General features: G+C 47.2%; 1 protein-coding gene and 1 long non-coding RNA gene across 2 annotated transcripts in view; both read right to left on the minus strand.

The window, feature by feature from the left end:
• Positions 1 to 4,805, minus strand: part of HARS1 (histidyl-tRNA synthetase 1) — a 31,196-nt gene extending 26,391 nt beyond the window's left edge. Inside the window, exons 1-2 of the mRNA XM_050962487.1 lie at positions 4,661 to 4,805; positions 4,273 to 4,362 (exon numbers count right to left, since the gene is read on the minus strand). Of these exons, the coding sequence (XP_050818444.1) occupies positions 4,273 to 4,362; positions 4,661 to 4,753 (183 nt within the window). The 5' untranslated portion in view covers positions 4,754 to 4,805. The remainder of the gene's footprint in view (positions 1 to 4,272; positions 4,363 to 4,660) is intronic.
• Positions 4,806 to 15,284: 10,479 nt separating this feature from the next.
• Positions 15,285 to 17,771, minus strand: LOC127055489 (uncharacterized). The gene is made up of 2 exons (XR_007775500.1): positions 17,382 to 17,771; positions 15,285 to 16,766 (listed from the first exon to the last, which is right to left on the minus strand). It is a non-coding gene; the product is annotated as an uncharacterized LOC127055489 (long non-coding RNA).
• Between the last annotated feature and the right edge of the window lie 4,346 nt (positions 17,772 to 22,117).

Here is a 22,117-nt window from a genome sequence, read left to right on the forward strand (position 1 = left end):
TGCAATTATCCTGTCACTGGTCTAGCACCAGCGTGGCACCCCTGAGGCTAGGACGCGCAGTAGAGCTAGTGTAGGCTAGCTGCCAGCTTTTACAGTGATAAAGACACTGCACTAGTGCTCCAGCTGCTGCCAAGGCCACTGTAACAGCAGGAGACTGCCTGAAGATTGTGCCATGTGTACAGTGGCACAGCCTTTGAGCCTACAGATCTATTCAGCCATTTACACCACATTTATCACTGCTATTTGAGCAAACTATAGCTCTAAGCCAGCAGTTCTCAAACTGTGGGTCGGGACCCCAAAGTGGGTTGCAACCCCATTTTAATGGGGTCGCCAGGGCTGGCTCAGACTTGTTGGGGCCTGGGGCTGAAGCCCAAGCCCGACTGCCTGGGACTGAAGCCAAAGCCCAAGGACTTCAGGCCTGGGTGGCAGGGTTCAGGTTACAGGCTCCCTGCCTGGGCTAGAGCTCTTGGGCTTTGAGTTTGGCTCCCCAGCCCAGGACGGTAGGGCTCAGGCTTTGGCCTGGCCACCTGGGGCAGCTGGCCTCAGGATTTGGTCCCCGCTCCTGGGGTCGTGTAATAATTTTTGTTGTCAGAAGGGGGTCGCGGTGCAATGAACCCCTGCCCTAAGCAATGCTAACTTCCCTCATTTACTTGAATTGAGTGCTAATGGAAGCTACCTTATTACCATTGAAATTGGGGACATATTTAAAGGAACCTGAAACAGACAAAATTCCTGAGTTTCTGTAAAATTCTACAGAGAAAAACATCTACAGCAGATTAAAACTGACTGACCTATGTCCTATTTGGCCAGTCTCAGCATGCTCAGGGCCCCACAGGACAAAGAAAATGACAGTCCCTATTCCAGGGACTGTACTTTAAGAACTGTTGGTTACTGCCCCAGCAGCAAGATCCATCATCAAGCAGATATCTAACATCAGCTACAAGGCTGGGAAACCAGAGCTGTTAGCTTCCTGGTTCCTTCACCAGATGTGGCAACCACTGTAAATGGTCTGGCTGCTCCAGGGAAAATGCCACATAACATCCTTGCCTGTACTCATTACTTGAGGGAGGAGCTGGCTTTTGCAGGGGGCATGAGGTTTGAGGCTCACAGCTGTGATTGCCCTGGAAGAGCAATATTTTAAAGAAAAGTTTTCTAGCTCTTCCCCTGGTGAATAGCCTTAAAGACGTAACTGATGCAAACTGGTCACCAGGGTTACTTATTACCACTATGCCCCAAAGATCACAGGTTAGTCACAGTCCTCTCACAGCCACTCTGGGCTGGCCTTTGGGTTCCCTTCATTTTTCTGAAGACCCCAGATCAGTTCACAGCTAGATAGGCACCGTTGCCCAGGCAACCGCTGATTGAGCTTGGATGGCCACAAGTGCCCTTTGAGACAGATGCCTTCAGTTATCAGCTCCTCTGCTGAGCAGCCAGCATGATCTCTGGTCAAAAAGGAGCAAGTCAATGAAGACAGGCAGCATGGTCTACGGTTTTTCAATCCGTGGGTCGAGACACAAAACTGGGTTGCCAGAGTGTTTCAAAGGGTCACGTGGCAGTTCCTGTGGCTCCGTCCCACGGGGCCGGCTGGGTTTGATTCCCTGCCCCAGGCAATGCAGTCTCTTGGGTCGCAGCGCCACTCAGGTTTGGCCCAGCTGTCATAATAACTGGAGTCCGAGTAGGCCATATTTGACTGAGTGACACAGCAATCCCGTGAACTAGGTCGCAACTCCACTCACCCAAATTTGGTACAATCAGGGAGCAGGGCCAAACCTGAACCGTGCTGCAACCCTGCAGTTTGCAACACCCAGAGCAAAGAGCCACACCCAGCTAGACCCACAGCACAGGAGCTGCAGGAACTATTACTGTGGGGAGAGTGCCGGGCAGGACCCAACCCTCCTGGGATCCAACCAAAATCACCCCAGGGCCTGCATCCCCAGACTATTTACTGCGTTTTGACAGGCCATAAACATTTACAAATGGGTTCTGAGCCTAAAAAGACTGAGAACCACTGACTTAGGGAAACTATACAGGCTCCATGCAGGGCAAGGTGGCAGCATTACCTGCCATATGGGGTGTCCCTTGCAGTGCATGTGTGCTCACTCAGTCTGCTGTTAGTTACACCTGCTCTTCTGGGATTTATGAAAACCAGGATAAAACCCTGCACTTTGTTAACTATCAGGAGGAAGCCCTGAAGTCTAAGAAATTCATCTATCTCGAAGGCACAGGGTTAAATTATTTATTTATCAGCAGTGGAGATAGTTTCTCTTTAATGCATAGTAAAGTGTGGTCATAGTAGGCAAGACAGTGAGGGATTTCTGGAAAGGTAGGGCTGGGATACACACAAAAGCTGCACTGTTTAAACCAATTATGGGTTTCTAAACTAATGCAAGTTCTGTGTGCAGACAAGCTTTTAGTTTTGTGTTCTGTTTGCAGATGGGAGTTGCTGGTGGCCGGGTGTTTCACAGACTTGGCTGAGAACACTAAGGGCATCTTTGAAATTGCCCCTCCCAGCGCAGTTCCCAGCCTGTTCAGTGAAGTCTAGCTGCTTTGACTTGGAACAGCCCATGAGAACATGCCATCATACAATCTAGATCAATAGAGAAACTGTCCCCTGCAGATCATCTGCCTGGGAGAACAATTATTTGGATTGTGCCAGTGTATTTGGCACTACATAAACAAAAGAGCAGGACTTTGCCCCAAACAGCTCACAAAGGATTACAGGAAGTACTCTCCCAGATCAGTTCAGTAATGGGTGCTTTAAAAGGTGCAAGAAACCCCAAAATGGACAACTATGGTATGGAATAACTTGTCCACAGAGGACATTCTTCCTAATTCTAGTCAGTTTGTGGTTGGCTTATGTCCCAAAGCTTGAGGATTTAAATCTATGTTATTTTGGGGGTATTTTTGTTGTTGTTTTTGGATGCAACATGTGGATATTCTCATTACCCATGAGAATGGCCACACTTTTTTTGAATCCTACTAGAGAAAAAGAGAATGGGAGACAAAAACAGAGCAGGGTGCTGGAATAAGGAAGATAAGCTTGTGGTTGATAGTAAAACAATTGTTTTTCAATGCACTGAGTCTATGATCTTTTGGCCCTTCATTCATTTTGAAGGCCAAGACTATAACAGGGTTCAAAAAAGAGCTAGGTAAATTAATGGAGGATTTGTCCATCAATGGCTATTAGCCAGGATGGGCAGGGATGGTGTCCCTAGCCTCTGTTTTGCCAGAAGCTGGGAATGTGCGACAGTGAATGGATCACTTGATGATTTACCTGTTCTGTTCATTCCCTCTGGGGCACTTGGCATTGGCCACTGTTGGAAGACAGGATACTGGGCTAGATTGACCTTTGGTCTGACCCAGTATAGCCATTCTCATGTTCTTATATGTTATTAATCTATCTACATAATACTGTTTAGGTGTATAGTCCTTTTAAAAGACATATATTCTAAAGAGAAGCATGTGAAGGCCTGGGGGCCACAAAGATCATGCACACAAAGCTCTTATGGAAGATGACCTGCAGATAAGGTAAAAGGAAGGAAGATACCTTGTCTACACTGAAATTTCTCCTAAAGTTCCAGTGCCATCATCCTCAGCACAGTTCCACCAGAAATTGTAAGTGATTTTACCACTGTGTCATATTCACAAAATGGTCAAACAACATGGTTCTTACACTGCTAGCAGTGAGCCAGAGCCCTGTCTACACTAACACTCCCAGTGATGCCACCACTTGTCGAACCTTTTAAGAACTTGCAAAGCTAACTTCTTCCTCTAGCTGTGTTTATGTGCATCTTCAGTGGAGTGAGGAGGGTATAAATAGGTGGGGGTTGGGTAGGGGGTTCAAGATGAATTTATTTAACTGTAGGTTTCTCAGATGGACAGGGACTCCATTGGTAGAGCTTGCAGTGGCTATAGAAAGTGGAATGAAAGCATGCTTTCCTGGGCCTCCCGTTCTCACTGCTCCAGGCCTGGCTGTTTATACGCCTGAGTCTCAGGTTTCCATGCCACTTGGTACCTTTGTAAGCGCACACGGAGCCTTTGTCAGACAACTGTGGCTGGAGCCTTTGAGGTTCAGATGCCCCTACCTTCAAGCCCTGCACCCTGGTAACATACTGGCCCTGGGCCAGGCTAGGCTGCAGCTCATTCCTCCAGGCAGGTGCATCTGAGCTATGCACTGTGGGGACCAAAGCAGGCTGTCCACCACCAGAGGGAGAGGAGAAGTGAAGAGGGGCTGCCTGTCACAGTCTCAGGATCTGTGGCAGGGGAACTTACCTTTGGGGTCTTAAGGACAAACTTGTGTTTCCCCTCATCTGTGCCCAGCTGCGCCTTCAGCTCCAGCAGCTTCGCCACCTGCTCAGCCACCTGGGTACAGACAGGGTGGCAGATGAACAGCACAACCCAGGGGAGGCAGCTGGGCTTCCCCGCCCCGGACACCCCGCTTCCACGCCCCCCTCCCCGGCCCTTTCCCCTTCCCCGCGCACGCTCCGGGCATTCACCCCGGCCCAGCTCGGACATCCTGCTTCCCGGCCCCGCTCCGGGCATCCTGCTTCCCCGGTCCCGGCAGGCCCGAGCCCCAAGCCACCCCCCCCGGAGAGGCGCGTAGGGGCGGGAGGGGGCGCTACAGCCCGGCCAGGGAGCCGCGGGGCCGGGCCGGGCTCACCTCTTCCGGACTGGCCTTCTCCTGCTTCAGCCGCCGCACCGTGTCCGCCTGGCGCCGCAGCGCCTCGTCCAGCTCCGCGATGTCATCAGCCATGGTCACCGCAGCGCCCGGCCGCCGTACTCCCGTCTCCCACCCACCCCGGAAATTCCCTGCACTGAGCATGCGCGGAAGAGACGGGCATGCGTAGTAACCGCGTCCGAGGCCGCTGCCCACACTTTGCCCTTCCCTGCCCTCAGAGCCTGCTGCCTGGTCAGCGTGACAGAACTGGGGAGCCAGTGAGCGGGCTATGGGCACAGCAGCGAGACCGTCAGCAGTTAAAGTTACACATGTCTTAAGTGCCTTATAAGAACATAAGAACGGCCATACCGGGTCAGACCAAAGGTCCATCTAGCCCAGTGTCTGTCTACCAACAGTGGCCAATGCCAGGTGCCCCAGAGGGAATGGACCTAACAGGCAATGATCAAGTGATCTCTCTCCTGCCATCCATCTCCATCCTCTGACGAACAGAGGCTAGGGACACTATTCCTTACCCATCCTGGCTAATAGCCATTTATGGACTTAGCCACCGTGAATTTATCCAGTTCTCTTTTAAACATTGTTATAGTCCCAGCCTTCACAACCTCCTCAAGTAAGGAGTTCCACAAGTTGACTGTGCACTGTGTGAAAAAGAACTTCCTTTTATTTGTTTAAACCTGCTACCTATTAATTTCATTTGGTGACCCCCTAGTTCTTATATTTATGGGAATAAGTAAATAAATAACTTTTCCTTATCCACTGTCTCAACATCACTCATGATTTTATATACCTCTATCATATCCCCCCTTAGTCTCCTCTCTTCCAAGCTGAAGAGGCCTAGCCTTTTTAATCTTTCTTCGTATGGGACCCTCTGCAAACCCCTAATCATTTTAGTTGCCCTTTTCTGAACCTTTTCTAGTGCTAGAATATCTTTTTTGAGGTGAGGAGACCACATCTGTACACAGTATTCGAGATGTGGGTGTACCATGGATTTATATAAGGGCAATAATATATTCTCAGTCTTATTCTCTATCCCCTTTTTAATGATTCCTAACATCTTGTTTGCTTTTTTGACCGCCTCTGCACACTGCGTGGACATCTTCAGAGAACTATCCACGATGACGCCAAGATCTTTTTCCTGACTCGTTGTAGCTAAATTAGCCTCCATCATATTGTATGTATAGTTGGGGTTATTTTTTCCAATGTGGATTACTTAACATTTATCCACATTAAATTTCATTTGCCATTTTGTTGCCCAATCACTTAGTTTTGTGAGATCTTTTTGAAGTTCTTCACAATCTGCTTTGGTCTTAACTATCTTGAGTAGTTTAGTATCATCTGCAAACTTTGCCACCTCACTGTTTACCCCTTTCTCCAGATCATTTATTAATAAATTGAATAGGATTGACCCTTGGGGAACACCACTAGTTACCCCTCTCCATTCTGAGAATTTACCATTAATTCCTACCCTTTGTTCCCTGTCTTTTAGCCATTCTCAGTCCATGAAAGGACTTTCCCTTTTATCCCTTGCTGCATCAAGGCCTCAATTAAAAGCTTGATTGACATCCCTGACTCCTCACCCAGATTGCTGATCTAGACTCCAGGATGATCTGCCTGATGCTACACAGAGATGGGTCCAGGAGGTCTGAAAAATACTGTTTGCACCTCTAAGTCAGTGGCTCTCAACCTTTCCAGACTATTGTACCCCTTTCAGGAATCTGATTGTCTTGCCTACCCGCAAGTTTCACCACACTGAAAAAACTACTTGCTTACAAAATCAGACACAAAAATAAAAAGTGCCACAGCTCATTCTTACTGACAAATTGCTTCCTTTCTCATTTTTACCATATAATTTTAAAATAAATTAATTGGAATATAAATATTGTGCTTACATTTCAGTGTATAGTATATAGAGCAGTATAAACAAGTAATTGTTTGTATGAAATTTTAGTTTGTACTGACTTCACTAGTGCTTTTTATGTAGCCTGTTGCAAAACTAGGCAAATATCTAGATTAATTGATGTAACTGGAAGACCCCCTGGTTGAGAACCACCGCTCTAAGTGACTCTTTCTCATCCATCCTTTTTTTTTCTCTCTTGTGGGAGAGGAAATGGTGTAGTTTGTTTGTACTACATCTTCTTTCCTTGGTTTGTCTAGTTGTGCAGATGATTTTGTCAGTTAATAATTGTTACCATTTCTTTATTGTTGTTATTAAAATTATAACATATTAAGGGAACCACTGAACACTAAAGTTGAGTTCAGTATAGATTCAGACTTTCATATTAACAAGTTGGTATTTTCATTAGCTACATGTTAGTTACTTGGCTTGATTTTTATAATTGTTATTATATTAGCTGCTGTTGTTCCTAACAAAATCATCATGTACATATTTCAATACAGTAACTCCTCACATAACGTCTTCCTGCTTAACGTTGTTTCGAAGTTACGTCGCTGCTCCATTAGGGAACATACTCGTTTTAAGTTGTGCAGTGCTCCCTTATAACATCATTTGGCTGATTTTACAAGGGAGCATGGCCGGAAAGAAGCAGCACTTTCGCCTTCAAAGCCTGCTGGAGAGAAGTGGCGCTTTGAAAAGTTCTGCTTCTCTCCGGCCCCTGGCTGCACAGCTGCCCCTGCTCCTCCTGAGTCCTCCAGCCCATGCTCGCAGGGCTGCATTCCAAAAGGGGCTTTAGGGCTGCAGGCCAGGGCCATGGTGCCTGTCATGGTATAATTCCCCACTCTGAACCTTAGTGTCCAAAAGATGGGGTACCAGCATGAATTCCTCTAAGCTCAATTACCAGCTTAGTACTTGTAGCGCTGCCACCAACCAGGAATTCCAGTGCCTGGTACACTCTGGTCCCCCCAAAACCTTGCCCGGGGACCCCCAAGACCCAGACCCTCTGGATCTTAACACAAGGAAAGTAAACCCTTTCCCTGACCGTTGCCTCTCTCAGACTTCCCCTCCCTGGGTTACCCTAGAAGATCACTGTTATTCAAACTCCTTGAATCTTAAAACAGAGAGGAAAATTCACCTTCCCCCCTCCTTCTCTCTCCCCCTCCCAGACTCTCCCTGAGAGAGAAAGTAATCCTAACACAGAGAGAAAATTAACCTCTCTCTCCTCCTTCCCTCCTTTCTCCCCACCAATTCCCTGGTGGATCCAGACCCAGTCCCCTGGGGTCTCACCGGAATAAAAAAAAAAAACCAATCAGGTTCTTAAACAAGAAAAGCTTTTAATTAAAGACAGAAAAAACAGTAAAAATTATCTTTGTAAATTTAAGATGGAATATGTTACAGGGTCTTTCAGCTATAGACACTGGGAATACCCTCCCAGCCTAAGTATACAAGTACAAATTAAAATCCTTTCAGCAAAATACAAATTTGAACTCCTTCCAGCCAAATACACATTTGCAAATAAAGAAAACAAACATAAGCCTAACTCGCTTTATCTATCTAGTACTTACTATTCTGGACATAGAAGAGACGGTGTCAGAGAGATTGGAGAGAAACCTGGTTGCACGTCTGGTCACTCTCAGAACCCAGAGAGAACAACAACCAAAACCTAACAGCACACACACAAACTTCCCTCCTTCAAGATTTGAAAGTATCCTGTCCCCTGATTGGTCCTCTGGTCAGGTGACAGCCAGGCTCATTGATCTTGTTAACCCTTTCCAGGCAAAAGAGATATGAAGTACTTCTGTTCTATTAACTCTTACTATCTGCTCATGACACGCCCCCCAAATCGCTGACAGTGTGGAACCACACTAGCAGTGATTTCTCCCTAGAACTTTAGAATAAACAGATTAATAAACACATGCACCCTTACATATGCTACTAATTATGTAAAACTACAAGATTCTTCACATTGTAAGAACAATTTTTAACCAGTTGATTTTGGGAAACTTTCACGGGAGAGTGCATCAACTCCTTGATTTGTTGCCGCTGCAGACGTTCCAGGGTTGTGGAGAGGTTCACCTCTTCAACGCCACCATCACTTTTCCATTCATATTAGACACCGTCAGGCAACTCAGCGTCATCTCCTCCCTGGGCTGTAAACTGACAAACCTGTAAGTCTCTGGAATAAAAGGGCTTGAGGGAATTAACGTGGTACACTCTGGGCTTTAGGGAGGAATTGGGAAATGCTATGAGGTAGTTAACAGCTCCCAGGCGCTCTTGGACCGTGAATGGCCCTTCCCATGATGCTTCCATCTTATGGGCCTGTTGTGCCTTCCAGACCATAACCTGGTCTCCTACCTTGAAGGAATGCTCTCTGGTATGTCTATCATACCAGGCCTTTTGCTCTTTTTGAGCATCCTTTAGGTTTTGTTTAGCGAGGGCTAAAGAGTGTCGGAGGGTGTTTTGTAGGTTGCTTACAAAGTCCAGAATGTTAGTTCCTGGAGAGGGTGTAAACCCCTCCCATTGCTGCTTCACCAACTGTAATGGCCCTTTAACCTCATGGCCATACACAAGCTCAAACAGTGAAAACCCGAAACTGGGATGTGGTACAGCCCTGTAGGCAAAGAGCAACTGCTGCAACACTAGGTCCCGGTCATTGGAGTGTTAATTCACGAATTTACATATAATGGCCCCCAAAGTACCATTAAACCTTTCCACCAGGCCATTGGTTTGATGGTGGTACGGGTTGGCAACTAAGTGATTCACCCCATGAGTCTCCCACAGTTCTTTCATGGTCCCGGCCAGGAAATTAGTCCCTGAATCCGTAAGGATGTCGGAGGGCCAACCTACCCTGGCAAAAATGTCTGTTAGGGCCTGGCACACAGTTTTAGCCCTGGCGTTGCCTAGAGCTACTGCTTCCGGCCATCGGGTAGCAAAGTCCACGAAAGTCAGTATGTACTGCTTTCCTCTGGGTGTCTTTTTTGGGAAAGAACCCAGAATATCCACAGCTACTCGCTGAAATGGGACCTCAATTATGGGGAGTGGCTGGAGAGGGGCCTTGACCTGGTCTTGGGGTTTTCCCACTTTTTGGCACACCTCACAAGACCGGACATACTTGGCAAGATCCTTGCCCATCCCCTCCCAGTGGAAGGACTTCCCCAACCTGTCTTTGGTTCTGTTCACCCCAGCATGGCCACTGGGATGATCATGGGCTAAACTTAAGAGCTTCCCCTGGTTCTGAGTTGGAACCACCAACTGTTTTTGTGGATGCCAGTCTTCCCGGTGTCCACCAGAAAGAGTCTCCTTATATAAAAGCCCTTGTTCTATAACAAACTGGGATCGGTTAGAATAGCTGAGAGGAGGTGGGGTGCTCCGTGCCGCCGCCCAAGCTTTCTGAAGGCTGTCATCTGCTTCCTGCTCAGTCTGGAACTGTTTCCTAGAGGCTGTAGACACCAGTTCTTCCTTAGACTGTGGACTTGGGCTTGGTCCTTCGGGAAGCGATGTAGGTGATGGGGTTGTTTTCGTGGCTGGTGAACCACTCTTCACTGGTGCACCAGGTGGTATTTCAGGCTCTGGCTGAGCCTCTTGGGTGTGGTTGTCTGCTGCTTCTGCCATTTCAGGCTCGCTGGCGCCCTCTGGGGTTGGGGTTGAAGATGCGTTTGCAAGCGCTGGCATCAGTGCTGGCAATAGTTCTGGTGCTGGTTGCGTTTCCAGGTCCGGGTCTGGGACTGGAGGTACTGTGGCTGTTGCAGTCGTAGGCAGGGGATCCGGGTCCACCACCTCTGTCTGGGTCTCTGCTAACACAGACGGGGCCTCTGTGGACGGTTCAGGAATAGGGATGGGTCTGGAGGCTTGCCTGGCTTGGCTGCATGTAACCATTCCCACCCTCTTAGCCCACTTTACCTGGTTGGCCAAGTCTTCCCCCAGTAGCATGGGGATGTGAGAATTGTCGTAGACTGCAAATGTCCACATTCCTGACCAGCCTTTGTACTGGACAGGCAGTTTAGCTGTAGGCAGTCTACAGCTTGTGACATGAAGGGGTAAATTGTCACTTGGGCCTTTGGGTTGATGAATTTGGGATCCACTAAGGACTGGTGGATAGCTGACACTTGTGCCCCCGTGTGTCTCCACGCGATAACCTTCTTTCCGCCCACTCTCAAAATTTCCCTTCGCTCCGAGGGTATTTGAGAGGCATCTGAGCCTGGGGATCTTTGGAGTGATGGAGATATAATGAACTCCACTCGGTTGGGGTTCTTGGGGCAGTTGACCTTTATATGTCCCAGTTTATTACACTTGAAGCATCGCCCAGCTGACTGGTCACTGGGCCGAGGTGGGTTACTGGAGATTGGTGAGGTGAGAGAATAGGGCGTCGGCGCTTTCCTTGGGTTGTAGGTGGAGTCTTGGGTTGCCCTCGGGTATAGGGTTTATTGTCGGTGTGACCCCGGTTATATTCGCTCCCCGTGATAGTAGCTTTTTTCTTTTCTGCCACTTCCACCCATCTGGCTCTAATCTCCCCCGCCTCAGTTACAGTTTTGGGCTTCCCATCTAGGATGTACCTTTCTATTTCTTCAGGAACACCCTCTAAGAACTGCTCCAATTGTATTAGGAGGTGCATGTCATCCAGAGTTTTAACATTGGCTCCTGATATCCAGGCATTATAATTCTTTCCAATGTGGTAGGTGTGTCGGGTGAATGACACATCTGGTTTCCACCTTAGGGCTCTGAACCTCCGACGGGCATGCTCAGGTGTTAGCCCCATTCTGATTCTGGCCTTGATTTGAAAAAGTTTATAATCGTTCATGTTCTCCTTAGGCATTTCAGCTGCCACCTCTGCTAAGGGTCCACTGAGCAGTGGCCTCAGCTCTATCATGTACTGGTCTTCAGAGATGCTGTACCCATGGCAGGTCCTTTCAAAATTTTCTAGGAAGGCCTCAGTGTCATCACTTGCCTTGCTGGTGGGAAATTTCTTGGGATGTGGAACAATAACTGGAGAAGGGTTGTTAGGGTTGGCTGTGTTATTCTGCTTAGCCTGCGCTAATTCCAGTTCATGCTTTCTCTCTTTTTCCCTCTCTTCCCCTCTCTTTTTCTTCTATCTCCAGCTCTCTCTTGTGGGCAGCCTCTCTTTCTCTTTCTCTCAGCTCCATCTCTTTTTGTTTTATTTCTAGTTCTTGTAGTTTCTTTTCCATGTCTCGCTTGTGGTCTGCGTCTTTGATTTGTTCCTCTGCCCCCAGTTTTGCCCGTTCCTGTTTCAGGGTGTCCTTGGTAGTCATGGTTTCTGCTTTCTCGTGTTGGGGCGCCCTCTGGTGTTTACTGCCTGAAATGCTGCTTTTCTGTTGCCTTCTTCGGGTTGCTCAGCAACAGAGTCTTTCTTTTAACTTCTTCTACCTAGCTATTCTCGACAGAGTTAGAAAGAAAAAAAACCATTCATTTGCAAATGTGTTTTGCTGGTGTATGGTGACTCACAACTGGAGTTCCTTTGTTTAACAAAGATCCTTGTTAAACCGTAATGCCTTTGCCTTCAGAGTACTCAGAAGGGAGAGATCAAAAAACCTGCAGACCTTTGCTTTTAAAAACAATCTCCTCTAGCCTGCTTTACACACAGCTAGCAGCAAAAGAGAAAGAAAAAATCCTACTGGCTTTTGCTTCTAAACCCAAACCTCTCAATCTGCCTGCAGATAGCTAGCAGGGAGAGAAATAAAAATCTCACTGGCTTTTGGATTCTATCTATCTATCTATCCCACACACTGCACACCATGTCATGGTATAATTCCCCACTCTGAACCTTAGCGTCCAAAAGATGGGGTACCAGCATGAATTCCTCTAAGCTCAATTACCAGCTTAGTACTTGTAGCGCTGCCACCAACCAGGAATTCCAGTGCCTGGTACACTTTGGTCCTCCCAAAACCTTGCCCGGGGACCCCCAAGACCCAGACCCTCTGGATCTTAAGACAAGGAAAGTAAACTCTTTCGTTGACCATTGCCTCTCCCAGACTTCCCCGCCCTGGGTTACCCTAGAAGATCACTGTTATTCAAACTCCTTGAATCTTAAAACAGAGAGGAAAATTCACCTTCCCCCCTCCTTCTCTCTCCCCCTCCCAGACTCTCCCCTGAGAGAGAAAGTAATCCTAACACAGAGGGAAAATTAACCTCTCTCTCCTCCTTCCCTCCTTTCTCCCCACCAATTCCCTGGTGGATCCAGACCCAGTCCCCTGGGGTCTCACCGGAATAAAATAAAAAACAATCAGGTTCTTAAATAAGAAAAAGCTTTTAATTAAAGAAAGAAAAAACAGTAAAAATTATCTTTGTAAATTTAAAATGGAATATATTACAGGGTCTTTCAGCTATAGACACTGGGAATACCCTCCCAGCCTAAGTATACAAGTACAAATTAAAATCCTTTCAGCAAAATACAAATTTGAACTCCTTCCAGCCAAATACACATTTGCAAATAAAGAAAACAAACATAAGCCTAACTCGCTTTATCTACCTAGTACTTACTATTCTGGACATAGAAGAGACGGTGTCAGAGAGATTGGAGAGAAACCTGGTTGCACGTCTGGTCACTCTCAGAACCCAGAGAGAACAACAACCAAAACCTAACAGCACACACACAAACTTCCCTCCTTCAAGATTTGAAAGTATCCTGTCCCCTGATTGGTCCTCTGGTCAGGTGACAGCCAGGCTCACTGATCTTGTTAACCCTTTCCAGGCAAAAGAGATATGAAGTACTTCTGTTCTATTAATTCTTACTTTCTGTTCATGACAGTGCCCCCTTAGCCCAGGGCCCTGCAGTCCCTAAAGCCCTTGTTCCAAGTGGCCCTGCCTTCTGGGCAGGGCGGGGGGGGGGCAGCTCCCAAAATTGCAGCTCCCAGAATCGCGGCCATGGGGGTGGTACTGTGCTGCGGAGAGCCACCTGCCCACCCTGTGCACCAAACAGGAACTGCCACAGCTAAGTGCTCTGCAATTCCTGCCTGCCCCAGCCCTGAGCCTCCTTCCGCACCCCCACCCTGAGTGCCTTCCTGCATCCTAACTCCCTCCCAGACCCCACACCCCACCCTGAGCGCCCTCCCACACCCTGCCTCCCAGACCCTGCACCCCCACCCTGAGCGACCTCCCACACATTAACTCCCTCCCAGACCCTGCACCCCCAGCCCTGAGCCCCAGGGGTAAACCAGGGGCATCTCCTCACCACAGTACAGTACAGTACTGTACAGTATATAATACCTTTTGTCTGCCCCCCAGAAATTTCCTTGGAACCTAAACCCCCACATTTATATTAAATCTTATGGGAAAATTGGATTCATTTAATATTTCTTCACTTAAAGTTGCATTTTTCAGGAACATAACTATAATGTTAAATGAGGAGTTACTGTATCATACAGTTGGCTGGCACGGTGTTTCTAAATATTAATTACAGAAATTCAAAATTGAAGATCCTAGCTAGGTTAAAACCTCTTAGACTGACTGCTGTTATAATACTTCTGTTATTATTGTGAAAGTGTAATTCTCCATACTAATTTTCCTTATTTGTCTACCAGTTTCCTTCCTTGTACAGCACAGGTTCATTCTGTTCACATTATGACTCCCATGCTAGATGCTTTGCTGCATTGGCTTCATGTCAACGACCACTGTCTTTACTTTGCCAACAGTGAATGACCTTTGCCACCAGTTATTTCACTTCTCGCACAAACAGTTCAGTACTTTGGCACTGTGCCACATGTAACCCCATGGATGTTGAACTTACTCCCCTGAATAATCACTAAAGGCACTATTGTATCTAACTTTACACCACACGCTCAGGCCCACTTCTAACATGATGTCTATTGAACGCTGCTGCCTGGTAACAGTTAAGCGGCTGGGAACCGATATGTCTAGCAGTGATCATGACTTTCTTAGCCTCTATGCTAAAAACCTACTAACACAGCTATTTTGTGTAAATTAAAAAAAAACATTTGTACTAGTTACCATGTCATCCTTCCTTTTTTAAATCCGCCTCTCCGTTTTGTTTTGTCTTTTTACTATGACCTGGATTCTACAAAGGCTTATGCACATGCTTAATTTTAACCATGATTAGTGCCACTGAAGTTCCCACTATGAGAAAGCAATCTGAGTGTAACTGATGCTGCCTGAGTATGCAGACAGCCTGAAACTATGAATCAGAAGTACAAACTGCTCCATACTTATACTGTGTGGTTAAATCTAAAACACAAAGCTCTGTGGAGACTCCCAAGTCCCCTGACACTACCCCATCCAGGTACTATGACCCTGTTTACTCCTGCGTTTTTAGTAACTTGCACCGCTGTACACTAGGAGTTTGCACTGTTGCAGAAAAATCACTGTTGCTACAGTGGTGGCTAAAACTGTCACTGAAGAAAAGCCCTGTGTGTGTGGGTGGCCCTTTCTCTTGCCAGTCCATCCTGGCTCTTCTGAGTCCATGTCAATAGTGCACTCTACACACACTCAAAACACATCTGAAGACAGCGAGCACAGATCTGGGGAGGTCTTAGTCTCCTCAGTCTCCAATGGTGTGGCCTCCACCAGCTCAGCTGATGCGTATCGTATAGATAGCTCCTTCCATTACCACTCAAAGCAGGGGCACTGGAGTATTGCAAGCTGGGCCAGAGACACAGGGGTGTGTTTAGAGTCACACATGTTGGGATTCCCTCCATGACCTCTTTGCACTCGGCTTTCCAAGAACTGAGTTTGACTCAAGACTGTCATTCAGGTATCTTTATTTGACACAGACCAATGCTACAGTGCATTGATCAGACTCAAACACAGGAGATGGATACAGGTACATCACAGATCCAAAGTTATACAGAAACAAGTCCATCGATACCAGACAAACCAGTGTGGAACATCAGAAGACAAAGGCCTCTGCTGATTGCTCTTCTCTCACCCTTGTGAAGAGGAGACATCCAAATGAATTCCTCCCAAGAGCTGAACTTGCAACTTAAAGCAAAAGGGGGGAAGGAATAAAAGGTCCTAACAAGGAGAAACTGTATATTTTATGCTGCTTGAACTCTGAGGGGCAAAGATTACTAAGCATAAGATCCCCAGTGCTTGCCCTGGGTTAGCCCTAAAGGACACATACAGTTTGTTTATTGTGTCAACTTCTATTAATTCTTGAAACTTAAGATAGAAACTCATTTGTGTGCATATACGTTTACCTGCTTTAACCTTGTAAATAACTCACTTCCTTTTCCTAATTAATACATCTTTAGATAGTTTATTATAGGATTGGATACAAGCATTGTCTTTGGTGTGAGATCTGAGATACAACTGACCTGGAGTAAGGTGACTGGTCCTTTGGGACTGGGAGTAACCTGAATATTGCTGTGATCTTTGGTGCAAGGGCCCATCTATCACAAAGGTATGCTTTGGATGGCAAGATAGATTGGAGTATCCAAGGGGACTGTCTGTAATTCCATGGTAAGATTGTTACAGTGACCCAGAAGTTCACATTTGTTACTGGGTTAGAGAACTCTTTTATAGAACATGCCCCAAATTGGAGGGGTAGGCCCTGAGGTTAAGGAATGAGTTAAGACTGTTTTTGTGTTGTTTGCTAATCTCTGTTAAGGAAATAAACGTCTTTGAAAAAGACATGGCAGCACATGCTTTGGAGTGGGGGAGAAGCCAGCCCTGGTGACAATGACCTTTAACAAACTGGAGAATTAGTCTGAATTCAACAAGATGAAATTCAGTAAGTAATATATTTTGCACTTCTCTTTAGGAAGGACAAATTAAATGCATAATTACAACATGGGCGGGGAGGAAATGGCTAAGTGGTAATACTGCTGAAAAGGTTGTGGGGGTTATAGTGGTTCACAAATTAAATGAGAGTCACCAATGTAATAAAGCTGTGAAAAAGCCTAATATTCTGGGGGTGTATTAACAGGAGTGTCATATGTAAGACATGGGAAGTAACTGTCCTGCTCTCCTTGGCATTGGTGAGGCCTCAACTGGCGCACAGTGTCCAATTATGGGTGTCACACATTAGGATAGATTTGGATAAACTGGAGAAAGTCCAGAGGACAGCAACACAAACCATAAAATCTTTAGAAAACCTGACCTATGAAGAAAGGTTAAAAAAAACTGGGGCATGTTTAGTTTTGAGAAAAGAAGACTGAAGGGGGACTTATCAACTTTGACTATGAAGGGCTGGTATGAAGAAATCTGAATAGTTGTTCTCCATATCTATTGACAAGAAGAAAAAAAAATGAAAAACCCACACAAATTTTGAATAAAAAAGGAATGTTGCAATACAAACAGGAAGTGCTATAGCAGACAGTGAAATGTGACTGCTGAAGCTGAGCAACTATTCATATTTTAAATTGTTATTGTTATTAAAAGCATCAATTAAATAACAGTGACATCCATTTGCACAATGTTAATGAAGATAAATGAGGAAGTGCTAAGAGTAGTAACATTTTGAAAAGTATATAATTTACAGTGGATTACAAGAAAAAGCCAGTGCAGTTCAGGCTATTAGCCATTCACAAATTTGTCTTAACTCTAGTTCTAGGAGGCTATATACAGACATATAAACTAATAAGGAATTCTTCCAAACACTAACAGTTATCATATTTGGAGCGGGGGTGGTTGTATGTAAAATATTTAACGGACTTGAGTCTCCTTTATCAGCTCAGTACATTATATCGGACAGGAAAGCGCTGCCTTGTCCAGGCAGTGGGATGTATTATGCATTTAAGAGCAAAGCCCTAGGAAGCCGGGGCTAAGAACTACGTCCTGCGAGGGAGGGGAAAAAAAACCCTCCCCCCCCTTTATGTGTAGCCACTGCAGATGCCTCACCCCATCTGTGTTAACTTCGGTACCCTCTGCACAGCCCGATCCCGATGACTGGCCCCCGGCCGCTGTCTAGCAGTGCCCCAACTCCAACTCCAACCCCTCAGCCCCTTTCTCCTGCCTCCAGCTGTTTGCCTCTCCCGCGCATTCAGTTGGGTCTCTGCACGGAGTCTGTCTGTCCCCTCCCAGCAGGAACAGACTGCCACTTCGAGGCAGGGCAGAGCCATGGGCCGGGCAGCGGCTTCAGTCGCTGTTACTGAGCATGCTCAGTCCCTACAAGCCGCTCCGGACCGGCACAGCGACAAACTCTGACTGGCTCAGATTGTAACACAAAACTGTCAGTGTCACCAGAGAACCGAGAATGGGGGCGGGACTTCCGGGGGCTAGGCTCCTGAGAGGCCGGCCGCTGGGAAGCAGGGAGACTTCCGGGAAAAGGCTCCTCCTCCCGGAAACAGGAGCGAACAGGAAATGACAGGACTTCCGGCGTCCAGGCTGGAGGGGGAGCAGGAGGACTAAGAGAGCTACCGGAAGGAAGTACATCGCCTACCGAGCCAAGGGAGTCTCCTGGAGGACTTCCTGGTATGGTGTGTCACCGGAAGAGGAGACTAAGTGTCAGCGCCGGGAAGCGAGGCGTAGGTCTGCTGGAGAGCCCTGGACGGTTTGGAGTTCGGCTCCCGGATGGAACCATAGAGGTTGACGGGGCTGAGGGAGCGGCCTGACCCATAGAGATCGATTGTGCTCAGGGGGCGGGGCTGGAGGACTTCCGGGAATGGGGCTCATCCGGAACGAGGGAAAACGGGGAAGGAGAACGGTTCCGGCTGCCTCTGCGTGACGGTAACGGGGAGGGGCTCGGAGCGATTCCCGTGATGCTCCGCGTGGCGGGGATTTCAGACAGAGCGTGATCCCCACGCCCCCCAATTATCAAGGTCATTCCCTTTCCCAAGACAACCCAGCATGGATGCTTCGGTCTGGGCCAAAGAGGCAGGAGGGGATTTCGTCTCCAGCCCGTCCCCTCGACCTGTTCAGTTTGTACAGCACCTAGCACAGCTGGGTGGGACAGTAAGACAAGCAACAGTGAAAGATGTCTCTGAAGAGCAGAGTGTTTGCTGTTGAGTGTGCAAGTGAATCTGGGTGAATTGCTACCTGCCTGAAGGTAGGATCCCATCTCACCATAAGTCAAGGGAGTGAGTTTGGAATTTCCTACTAGTAAGGGGAGCCCCCACCACACAAGTAGGAAAAGGACCCTGATTGGAGTCATTGCCCTTGCCTTGTTGCCCAGAGAACACATCCCATCCATGAAACCATGTTGCTTTATTGCCTCTTGCAGTTCCCCTAGGGGCAATAGTTACCACAAACTTCACAGGACGTCTTTACAGATGGGAACGGGCCTACAGTAGAGAAACCAGGACTTAATTTGTGCCAGGTCTGAACCCCAGCACCTCTAAGTTTGGGAGTTCAGAGCCCTAGCACCTCTGGGCTTGCTGCATCAATTATGAATGTAAAACAATTGTTTGAGCCCTGGCATCTCTTTCATTACAAATTAAGCACAGAGGGAAACCATTACATTTTAGTAAATTCCTGTTTCTTTCTTGTGAGCCCTGCAGAGCCGGCTGGAGCCTCTTTAGGTTTTGTGCATTGTCAACTATACTGCTAATTAAGTTCTAGGTAAAAAAACAAACATACACCACCACATTTTGCTCATTGACATCTATACAATCCCACTGAAGACAACAAGGCTCCTGGGGTATCCAGGAAGGCAAGATTTGGCCCTGCCACCTTTTAGTTATGATGCATGGCTTCCAAAGGATACAACTGGCTTACAGAGTTATTGGTGCTGGTAGCTTATTTTTAAGGCTACGATTTAGTTGCAGAAGTCACAGAATCCGTGACTTCCAGTGACCTCTGTGACTTCAGTCTCTCGAGATCTGGAGCTGCAGGGCCCTCCTCCGCAAGCATGGGCAGGGAGCTGCAGGGTCCCACCGTTGCCTCTGGCAGACCCCGAAGCTCCAAACCGCTGCGGGGGGCAGGGTACCCTGTAGCTGCTGCAGGCAGTGGGGAACCCCTGAGCCCTGGCCACAGTGGGCATCAGGGGACCTCCAGCTGCCAGTGGTGGCGGAGGAGCCCCCGAGATTTTGGCTGCCTCGAGCAGTGGGGAGCCCTGCAGCTCCCGGCTATGGCAGGAGAAACCCACTGCTCCCAGCCACTGTGGGAGGCCAGGTCACCTCACAGCTCTTGGCCAGCAGGGGCAGTCGAAGGTGGCAAGGGTAGCCCACAGCCCCCAGCTGCTGCTGGTGGCTCCTAGTCCCTGTATGCTCCACTTCAGGCAGTGTGGGGATCTGTGGAACTGCATTTTGTCAGGTATATTTTCAGTAAAAGTCAGTGACAGGTCACTGCTTCCTGTGAATTTTTCTTTTTTGCCCGTGACCTGTCTGTGACATTTACTAAAAATATCCATGACAAAATCTTAGCCTTACTTATTTGTAAGTGGAGCAAGTTTATCTAAGTACTTATATGTGCCCTTTGCCGCTCTCTCTCCCTGTTACTGTAGTATAAGAGTCCATAGGAAACCTACTATGGTATTTTTACACTTTGCTTTCAGAGTAGAAATGTGCTTTAAACTTAGGTTTTATATAACTTTTCTACATAAAAGCTAAAAATTAACACACAACTAAGCAGCTTACGTTAGTCATGGATTAGGAAAGCCTTGTCTGTCTTTATTATTTGGTTTTCTTTACTTGATTAGAAAAGCCCATTGCCTTCTTTTTCTGATAATATTTTTGCCATTTTCTGTCGGAAAACCTCTCATTTAATGAATTTCAGTGGAGCAGAGGTATTTTCTTATTCCACCCCTCCCCTAGTTGTCTCTAGTTATGGGTTTTGGATATTGCCCCCATGACCATTTTAGACATTACATATGTAGGAGACATATTTGTGTGCATAACTTTGAAACTTTGGTGCTGAGAGCCTGGCTGCTTGGAGCTGGACTCTCACTCTGTGCAGAGCTGACAACCTCGGTTTTCAGCATTGGGTAGCCAGGCTCTCCATGCTGCCCCCTGATTTAAGGACACACACCACTAGCAGAAGGAGGGTAGTGGGGACATGAAAAACTGCAGTAATTACTGTGGTAGCTGTAAGTCGACCTAACATTGGCCAATTTAATTGTGTAGTGTAGACAGGGCCTTTATTTTGGTTGATTCCCCTCCCCACCTCCAATGGGGTTACCAGGCCTTGCTCTCACAGGTCAGAACACTGAGCAGAATGCAAGGACAGGACGACACCCCTGGAGACTGCGGTGTGTAGGGAAAACTAGACCTCTCAGGGTCCTCATCACAAAGATGGTTAGACAAAAGGTATGAAATGTGTGTGGATACTTTTGTTGCTTTAATCCTTTTCACTGAATGCTTTGTTCACACGGGTAAATAATACTTTTGGCTTTAAGAAGGCTGTTTTGGGTCACTGAATGAGCTCCTGGTTGTAAGCTCTCAGCAGGAAGAACTGCAGGTATCCAAACTCAGTTGGACATGCAGTGTAAGAACTGCTAGTGCCCCTGGCCCAGTTTGAGACTGAGAGAGTCACATGATTCCACCTTAAGAGATGCAGGCACAAACCTTGAGACTTGAGAAGGGTGTCCTCAGAGATCAGAGGCAGGACAGAGCCTCAGGGAGCCCTGAGCCATAACAGGCCTTGTCTACAGAATAACTTTTTGTTTCTATGATTTAGAGTTGTGAAATTTTACACAGTTATACCAGTATAAAACTGACCTGAGCACTTTTTTCTCAGTAGAGTGCCCTTATCTCTTAGGAAGGGTTTTAAGATAAAGTCACTCTTACAGTGGAATAATAATGTCCATAAGAGGTGGGCAAAATGGAAATAATACTTGTATAGCTGCTAAGACTTTCCTAGGTAGACAAGCTCCTCAGGGAGAAAGTGCTAAATAGTCTTTTCTCTCCTCCACAAGTGCTTGGAGACCTCTGACTGCTAGAAGATGGGACTGGATGATGGGATGGCTTACTGAAAAAAAAATTGTCCTGTTCTACTCACTCCCTCGGAAGCATCTGGCACCAGCCACTGTCACAGGATGGGACAGTGGGCTAGACAGACCACTGGTCTGACCCTGTAGGGAAATTCTTAGGTAAGGGCTGTAAAAACACCAGAACTTGGAACAGCCCATCATTCCAATGACTGCTGTGCTCTACTGCTCACTGTTTCCAGGGGTGAAAGTAACTTAAAGGACTTACTGGTACACCAGAGTCCTGAGCGGGTGCATGGCCTCAGCCGGAAGAGGCGTGGCCTTTCAAGATTGAAAGGCCCTGGGGCTCCAGCCCTTTAAATCACCCTAGAGCTACCAGCTGCAGAGGCAGCTGGGAGCCCCAGGCCCTTTAAATCACTGCGGGAGCCTGGCTGCCAGAGCTCTGGCGGCGCTTTAAAGGGCCTGTGGCTCCTCCCAGCAGCCAGAGCTCCAGGCCCTTTAAATCACTGCCATGGAAGCTGGTCCAGTCTGGCAGGCCGCACTGGCTCTTGCCGGTATGCTGTACCAGCTTACTTTCACCTCTGACTGTTTCACACATTTGAAAATAGTCTTGGCTTTCAAAAAAAGCTATTCTGCTCTAGCAAGCTGGGGAAGCTACCCTTTATAAGCAACAAAAAGAAAATCCCAGTTGGGAACTCACAAAAGTAGCTATAACTCAGGTGTAGCACATTGCTGACTTCAGCTAGACCTGTAAACAGCCATCAAAACATCC

Source organism: Gopherus flavomarginatus, chromosome 7 (assembly GCF_025201925.1).
Source record: "Gopherus flavomarginatus isolate rGopFla2 chromosome 7, rGopFla2.mat.asm, whole genome shotgun sequence".
NCBI classification, from domain to species: domain Eukaryota; kingdom Metazoa; phylum Chordata; order Testudines; family Testudinidae; genus Gopherus; species Gopherus flavomarginatus.